This window comes from Hyposmocoma kahamanoa, unplaced genomic scaffold (genome assembly GCF_003589595.1).
Source record: "Hyposmocoma kahamanoa isolate Upper Pololo Valley unplaced genomic scaffold, ASM358959v1 84514, whole genome shotgun sequence".
Classification (NCBI taxonomy): Eukaryota; Metazoa; Arthropoda; class Insecta; order Lepidoptera; family Cosmopterigidae; genus Hyposmocoma; species Hyposmocoma kahamanoa.
Window position 1 is genome coordinate 805 of NW_020654234.1, and position 9248 is coordinate 10052.

General features: G+C 36.5%; 1 protein-coding gene across 1 annotated transcript; it reads left to right on the forward strand.

Moving 5' to 3' along the window:
- Positions 1-236: 236 nt before the first annotated feature.
- Positions 237-6638, forward strand: LOC113234582 (sodium/potassium-transporting ATPase subunit beta-2-like). Its single transcript, XM_026469934.1, has 4 exons — positions 237-543; positions 1111-1403; positions 3786-3954; positions 4590-6638. Exons 1-4 carry the CDS (start codon positions 237-239, stop codon positions 4691-4693), a joined length of 873 nt encoding a protein of 290 aa, XP_026325719.1. The 3' UTR covers positions 4694-6638.
- Positions 6639-9248: the final 2610 nt, after the last annotated feature.

The window sequence follows — 9248 nt, forward strand, 5'->3', positions numbered from 1 at the left end:
CGATTATTTAAAGGTTTGTTTGATTTATGGAATTAATATGGAACAATTAGCCATTTGAAATTGATTTTATTACTTTTCGTGATTTTTAAGACTGATAATAAAATAGATTCTACAGTATTATATTTATATATCTTGAATTATTCGAATAACATTCGAATTATTCTAATTTCGGAATTCAAAATCGAATATGCGAATGTCTAAAGTTGTCGAATAGTGCAAGCCCTAAATCTAATGGAATGCATATGGACCGCTGTATATGCACAGTCATTTTTATATTTCTGTCGACAGTAAAAATCGGAACATTCTACTTCGTCTTTTACTTGGCATTGGCGATTCTGGTGGCGGTGTGCATGTGGACGTTCCTTCAGCTGATGGACGCGCGGCAGCCGCGCTGGCAGCTGGAGAGTAGCATCATCGGCACGAACCCCGGCCTCGGATTCCGGCCCACACCGCCCGCAGTGGAGAGCTCCGTCATCTGGTACAAGGGCAATGACCCTGGTACGCAGCAGTTCTGGGTCCAGGAGCTGTCTGAGTTTTTAGCAGGTTGGTATTAAAATTAGATACTAACTTGGTCGCTTTATCTTTCATTTGTTATGAATTCGTGCCCTTGTTATAATAAAGCATATGTCATCATACGTTAGAAGTTCTTTAATCGCATAAAAATAATATGTTGCTACATTTAGTAACAGTACAGGTCCTTGTGAAAGAGTTCGTCCAGGGAAGTACTGCCATCTTACCAATTTCTGCCGCCAAGCAGTAATCTACTGTGTTCCGGTTTTGAAGGATAAGGGTGCTGGTGAAATTACAAGTACTAGGGTCTTGTCAACTTATGTCTCTTAGTGACAGGCGTAGTGGTAGTGCCCCTCAGATGTTTGCGACCTAAAGCTCTAAATGGCACTGCAACTGTTATGGACAGGCGTGTAGCTTACCATTAGGCATACGACTTATTCGTCCCGTCGCTTAATATAATAAAAGCAATACCAGCACCCCTAAAATCTTTATGATTTAAAACTCTTATAACTTTATTAAAACTCTTGTCAGTAGTGTCACTGAAACTGCAAGGTGTTTCTTACCACCTGGCGCACTACTATCATAAAATTCCTTCCTCAGTATACAAGCACGAGGGCAAGAAAGCTGGTGCCGGCCAGAACATCCACAACTGCGACTTCAAGCTGCCCCCACCTTCCGGCAAAGTGTGCAACGTGGATATCAGCGCCTGGGGACCCTGCGTGGAGGAGAACCATTTCGCCTACCACAAGTCAACACCATGCGTGTTTCTGAAGCTCAACAAGATTTACGGTTGGCGACCAGAGTTCTACAACAGCTCTAGCAACCTGCCGCAGGACATGCCGCACGATCTGAAGGAGCACATTAATAATATGACTGCTTATGATAAGAATTATGTAAGTTACAAAGCCTACACTATTTAAAACTTATTTCAAACTTCTATCCTAAGTAGAAATGGTGGAGAATGAACGAAGAGAAGACAAAAATGAAAGCAAATTAATTTGCTACTCCCCGAACACAGTGATGGATAAATAATAAATATTCAACACAAGCGTAGCTATTTTGCAATAGCTACGCTTGTGTTGAATATTTTTTTATGCTGTTAATTTTACCACCCTCCCTCCGCATAAAATTAATAAAATAAATAACACAAGCGCAACGAAAATCACAGACATCACCACCAAAAATACACCAAAATTAAGATTAAATGCATGACAAAATATTCAACACAAGCGCGGCTATTTTGCACGATTTAACCATCACTGGGTTCTCGGAGTTTACTTCCATTTTTATTAACATAAACTTCCGCAAAGTAACGCCTGAAACTATCAGTTACTTGAAGAGAAGACTACTCGAAAGCGGATCGCCCAAATTTTTAATAAGAAGAGTTTTGTGCAGCGGTATAATATGAATTAACGCCATTATATTGACTCTACCACTAAAGACTTAACCACATAATTGTCTTCAATACCGTAACTCTCAGACAAGTTCTGAAAAAATAGTTTAGAAAAACCAAAAACACTACTACGTATATTATTAGTAATACTGCTAGTGCCTCGCCGTGTAATTGATAGCATTGCAGGTACTAATTTGTTGAAAAGATTATTAAAATTTAATATCTTAAACTGATTGACTCCCAGACAATCATTCTATTTCACTTAAAACAATTGCTCACTAGAAAGTATTTTACTATGGCAAGGGAATTAGGCTACGAGCAGGGCTTATTTAAAATATAACTTACAAATACTTTCTTATACGTAAAACACAAAATACTTTCTTGAGATGTTTTGAAAATATGAAATACAAAGTACGGTATTTCGACCTCAGTTATTTAAACAACATAATTATCTTTTTTATTAAAAAAAAAGACCTCAAAAGTCTGTGACATTACATCTATTTGTCAAGTTTTACTGAAATTCCCTACTTCCATAGTTTCATCCCCTAGTTTGCCACCCTTAGAGGTGGGACATACAAAAAGTACAGTGGAATTGAGAACCTCCTCCTTTTTTAGTAGTTAAAAATACGTTTCTAGGTAGTAAAATACCGAATATGTATAATTATGTAAATTTAGATGTCAATGATTCAAATTTTTATTGTATTAAAAAAAGTAAGGTTTGGCATTTATGAGTGAAAAATAATATCTGATAAATGTCCGCCACGACCACAGTTACAGATGTCGATTCTTTCATCAAAGTTTTTAATCACTTTTTGACAAAATGGTGGATCTATTTCCTTAATCACTTCACGAATTGTGAGTTTCAAGGCTGCAACCGATTCGATTGGCTTCTTATAGATTTTGTCTTTAACATAACCCCATAAAAAATAATCCAGCGGTGTCAAATCACATGATCGTTGGCTGAATTTCGTAAAATTATGCGATCGGGAAATAAATTCATTATTTCGGTGGCTGTGTGACTTGTGCCGTTGGCATTGGGCCATTTTTTTTTCGAAAATTCGGCTTGAAATGCGGTTACGGTCAATGGATTACGCTATCGTGAGATATTAACAACTTAATTTAGGCCTATTATTGATGATATGGATATCACTAACATGTGGTTTCAAAAAGACGGTGCCAGAAGTCACACGGCCACCGAAACAATTAATTTATTGCAAACCAAATTTCCCGACGGCACAATTTCACGAAACTCAGCCTTTAAGTGGCCAGCTCGATCATGTGATTTTAACACAGCTGGGTTATTTTTTATGGGGTTATGTTAAAGACAGAGTCTATACGGAGCCAATCGAATCGAAGTGATTAAGGAAATAGATCCACCACTTTGTCAAAAAGTGATTAAAAACTTTGATGAAAGAATCGACATCTGTAACTGTGGTCGTGGTGGACATTTATCAGATATTCATTAATAATTGCCAAACCTTATTTTTTGTAATACAATAAAAATTTGAATCACTGTCATCTAAATTTATTGTTTTAATTTGATTTACAAAACAAAGTTCTTGTTGAAAAACCGTACATTTTAATTACAAGTAATTCAAATGTTGCCCAGCCCTGACTCGGGTAAATTGCGACTTCAAAATTACCTAAAAATGTTGTTTTACGTAAACCAATGAACAGCATGTTATGAATTTTTCGCCACTGCTACCTTCAAATATTAGGCTGCTTAGTTAAATATGCTACTATGAATTCAAAGTTCATTTTCCACGTTCTCCAGTTAGTGCCTCTACTGGCTTATGTATATACTATCTCCACTAGTAAACATTTTATTGGCGTAGTAAACCTACAAAGCAAAATGAATTAATCGTTAAATCCTTTTTTCTAGCTGAACATGGTATGGGTGTCATGTCACGGTGAGAATCCGGCTGATCGAGAGAATGTAGGTCCCATTCAGTACCTGCCGTACCGAGGGTTTCCAGGGTACTACTTCCCCTACACCAACCAGGAGGGGTACCTCAGTCCTTTGGTCGCTGTCCACTTCCAAAGGCCTAAAAGTAAGTTACTGCCACACTTTATCAGCCAAATTTTGTACCACAAATTAGTAGATGATACTAGATAAAGCGTTTTAATATATTTTAAACTGCCTCTGTGGCCAAACGGTTACCTTGCCGGACTGCCACGCAGAGGTCCCGGGTTCGATTCCCGGGCAGGTAGAAATATTTGTATGGACTACATTTATTTCTCTCAAGAGTTAGGGTGTTATTTGTGGTTGTCAATGTGTGTGTCCATGGTACCCGCGACACAGAGTTTCCCTAGTGCGGGACTTTGAGTGTCTGCGTTATATAATTGTACTGTGACAATGATTTATTGAAAATTGCACCTAATTAGACATAGTTCAAATCTGCATTTTCAAAATGAATGAGAAATCAAATGTGTTTTTATCACAAGAAAGTCATAAAAATAACACGAATTACAAGAAATAAATTATGTACATATGTGATATAATATCTGTCGTACTTAAATGTCGACTCATTTTCATTTGTAGAATCTTTAAACCTCTCTCCTGAAAAGTTGTAATTTACAGATATGACCTTATTACACCAAATGAGCGAAATTTAAAAAGTAATTTCCCTTGTTTTGATGACATATTACACAGAGTGACTTTTTTTAACGAAAAAATGTTCTGCAGCTGGCGTGCTAATCAACATCGAGTGTCGTGCGTGGGCGCACAACATGAAGTACGATCGCCACGAGGGCATGGGCATGGTGCACATCGAAATTATGGTCGAGTAGATCAGTATCATCCCAGCTGATCATAGTGAAGGTGTGGCCATTTCATAGATCGAAAAGTTTATCAAATAAATCGTTAGTTAATTCATTGAGGCACGTGTGTAAATGAAACGAATTAACAAGGACAGAGTTCCAAGTCTACTAATTTACTCTGGTCATTGTAACTCCATTGAACTCCACTGAGATTTAATTGCAATTGTGATAATATATCGCACTGCTATTGCAATAGTGTCGTAACTCAAAAGCTGAACGCAAAAATTGATTCTCTACAAGTGAATAAAAGTGTCGTTACAATATTGTAAGAAACAATTAAAATAGATCTACTTAACTCAAAATGAGAACAAAATTTTTGTGAGCTAATTCTCCTTACTCAAGAATATAAAGTAATTGTTTCAATTGACGGGACGAACAAGTCGTGGGCCTGGTGGTAGGAGACACGCCTGTCTATAACAGTCGCAGTGTCACTCAGAGCTTTAAATCGGAAAGATCTTAGGGGCACTGCCACTGTGCCCGTCACCCTGAGACATAATTAACAAGTCTCATGTGCCTGTAATTTTACCCTTCAAAATCGTAACGCAGTAATGCTTAAATTTCCACTTGATAACAGAAGTAGATAAAGTGGCAGTACGTTCCTGGACGAATTCTTTCACAAGAAGCTCTACTGCTACTAGTAATTTTGACATATATAAGTTAATTGCTTTTCAACATTCTAGCGAACTCTCCTACATTGAAATGTGTATCGTGTACTGTACTATCGGGGACGTATTAATAAATAGCTCCAAGTCCGTTGTTAAGTGTACATCACAAGCATCCCATTTGTAATGGACTATCATCATTGACTCTGAATGGTAATATGTCAAATGACCGAGAGCCATTTTCAGATTAGTTTTCTCTAATTTTTATTATTAAAGTATTATAAAATATTATCATGAACAGAGATGGGCAGTGGACCCAATCACTCACCAGGTTTTTATCCGGGTTTTAACCCACTTCTGCCCAAAATCGTCGGCAAAAACACAATACGCATAAAATAATACGAAATTTGGTATAATTCCATACCTATTATAATGTGAAGAAAGATCCATTTAATCAAATACTTAAGATAACATTTATCAGATATAGAAATTACTGTAATAAGCTTATAAAATCGATTAAAAGAAAGTTTGAACAGGAAACATTAGGTAAATCTATGAATAACAATAAATTATTATGGAAGAACATTAAAAACACGACTTACACGAATAATAATAAAAAAGTAAACTCTGAATTAATTTACCTAAAATCTTCTCCTTCTCCCTCAGCCAACTTTATTAACGAGTATTTTGCTAATATAAGTGAACAATTGGCTCAACATACACTACCTACCACACATGATCTAAATACTTACCTAAATAGTCTATCTTCTCAACCGAACTCCTTTGTTTTACAACCTAATGACACATTGGAAGTTAGTGATATTATTGCAAGCCTTAAGTCAGGCAGTGTGCCTGGGTGGGTAATATCCCGACCCCGTTTGTGAAACTAGCAAAAGAAGTTGTCCCCTGCAAGTCTTTGTTTTAGCAATGGCATATTTCCAACCTTGCTCAAAGAGTCAATCATAACTCCTGTGTACAAGGGTGAGAATAGAGCCGAAGTCAGCAATTACAGACCCATCTCAGTACTGCCAGTATTCTGTAAAATATTCGAAAAACTAATTAACAAAAGACTCATTAATTATTTAGATAAGTATAACATCCTGTCAGGATGTTGATTAATACGAGCCCCAGTATGTTAGCTACTCTATGATGTTATCCATTAAGTAGAATAAACCAAAGATATGTTTATACATATAAGTGAGAAAAATCTTGAAAAGATGTGCGTTGGTGTAAGAATGTGATCAATGTTATAACCAAACTATATTTGCCTAATCTTCAAGGAAGTAATACACATAGAGTCAATAATACCTCCCTCTGAAATCCCGGAAGTACTATACCTACTCACTCATCAGAAATATACTTTGACGACCTCGACGGCTCAACGGTTTGCACTGTGGGCGCTGAATGAGAAGGTCCCAGGTTCTGAATCCCGGAAGAACTAATTTGGTAAAATGAACTTTTCTATATTGCTTTTTGTTTGGATTTTCTGGGTTGCTCTGGTACTAATAGTACAGGGAATTCCCTACTTTGAGACCAGGTGGGTGTAGTTGTCTAGAGTATTATTATTACTTTAGTGCGATAAGTTTTGTAATTGTAAGTAAACATTTTGCTTTGGTTTTTCTTTTGTCTTTTACTTTTGATCACTCCATGGTTCCCGAGAGAGGTATTATCCACTTTATGTGATTACTTGAAGTTTAGGTAAATATACTGTGTCTATTTTGATCTGCCTGGTGATAATATTTTTAAAACAATAAGACCAAATCTTTAAAAACGATGTAATAAAATTCAATGTCATTTACAAAATATTTCAATATTCTGAGTGAAACAAAGTAAACGTAATTATTTGTTGAGTGAGAATAGATATACGTTATATTTATTAAATAGTCTGAAAAGCTTACACAGGTGTGTTTCATTGTTGTCTACCATCATATTTGCTGAGGTCTTAGAGCTTGTAGACACGGCGCGTATTCTTTAAACGCATGAGTACCACAGACGCGCGTTTACCATGGCTCAAAAAGCAGATTGTTGCGTTTATATCGAGCTAATGATAAGAACGCGTTAAACGCGAACGCGAGAAGCGCGTCATACGCGCGTTAGAATCGATTCAACAACAACATCGCGTTCCAAGACGGAAGACAGGCGTGGGGACAGGAGAGGGGTGCGTGCGCCACGCCACATCGCCGCTCTGCCACCAGCTGTCGTCTATATCGCTTACACGCAAATCAGAAGACGTGCATTTACGGCACCACGGAATTTGCGCGCCACCTCTGTATATAGGCGCTTACGAACGCAATGAAGCTCAAGCGTTACATTTTAGCGCGATTTTGCGCGAATAGCGGTTCGTCTCTCTGATGAAACCTAGTGGTTTATTATATTTTATACTTTTAAATGAAACAGTAAGCCGATTATGGATCATTTATTTTTATAATTTTACCTTCCCTTTCATAGTGACGTCAAAATACGTAACATACAACTCTACATTATAATATCAACATGAATTTGTTGGAGATCATTTCATGACTAAAATTTGTACACAGTTATTTATTAATACATCTATTGCTAATTTAACTTAAAAAATATAACCAATTTACAAATTAATTGTTAACAAAAATATTTAAGTAGAATCGATAACAGTAAAATGGCAACACTAGCGACAGGGATGGAGAGGGCATTCGGGTATTCGGATAGAGCAGCAATATCACCACCGAGTATATAACCAGAAATAGAGACGAAATGTCATTTAATTTGTTTGAAAACTATCTGCCATACCGTTACCGTGACAACTGCGCTCCGATTGGCCAGCCCGAATTCGAAACAATTGAAGGGTATCCTCAACTGTTTCACGTCAAATCGACCAGTTAACTTGAGCTTTGCTATAATGGACGATACTTGCAAAATTACATATTTAATATTTAATTACCGATGAAATGTGATTCCGTTTGTTTTGTAATTAGATGTTTTGCTGTTTTTCCCACACCACCGAATAGAACAGCACGGCATTGTTAGAGATATTATCTTTATTACAATAAATACAGAATATTTTTTGGAATGTACGGAGACGTATACACAGGTCAGTAGTTGGCCTGTCTATATTTCAGTGCAAACGAGAGTTGATATTATAAGAGCTGTATCGCTAATGTGTTACCAGGAATATATAGCCCTTATTTCGTCTCTATTTCTGGTTATGTACTCGATGAATATCACCGACGAATCTTTATCTTTTTTGAACATGGAAATGCATAATTTTTTGATCTTTTACCGTAGAATAAATTTTTAGTAGGAACCTTTTTTGTAGAATAATTTTTTAATAGCAACTCGAGTTTCTCCGTCTGTTGTACACTGGCTTCTTCTTGAATACCTTACTCTCCTACGCTCTTCCTGCCGACAATAAGGCACTTCATGGACTAGTAAATATATTTTAAATTAAAGATAGGAACTCCGGTTACAGCTACACATAATATATAATGCTAAAAACAACATACATACAATACGAAGTAGGACTAGGAACTAGTGGGTATACATTCTATAATATAATCCACTAAAGAATTTACGTTGTTTGACTTTCACAAAGGTTCAATTGATATTTTTTCAATATATTGAATAAAAATACTAGTTTTATAAATATTAGAAATAAGTAAATTGCGAAAATAACCTAAATCAGGTGGACAGCCATCTAAACAATTGTATTTTTTCTGTTTGGCATAAAACCACGAGGACTAAACTAGAATTGACCGTCACCTTGGAATAAAACATCGTGAACTAAATTACCTCCGGTGAATCACGGACTTAGCCGCAAAAATTGTGATGCCGAACCATTTCAAAGACGAAATCTCAACGGAAATAAACAGCACACTGAATGCATTCCTTTATTTTTGCATAGAGAGCTTAAGGCTTAGAGCGAGAAGGACAATGGGGCAGTGTGG

Coding starts and splice junctions, on each gene's coding strand:
- LOC113234582 (XM_026469934.1), top strand. CDS start 237: ATGCATATGGACCGCTGTATATGCACAGTCATTTTTATATTTCTGTCG. Junction 1,404..3,785: donor CTGCTTATGATAAGAATTAT/GTAAGTTACAAA, acceptor CCTTTTTTCTAG/CTGAACATGGTATGGGTGTC. Junction 3,955..4,589: donor CCACTTCCAAAGGCCTAAAA/GTAAGTTACTGC, acceptor AATGTTCTGCAG/CTGGCGTGCTAATCAACATC.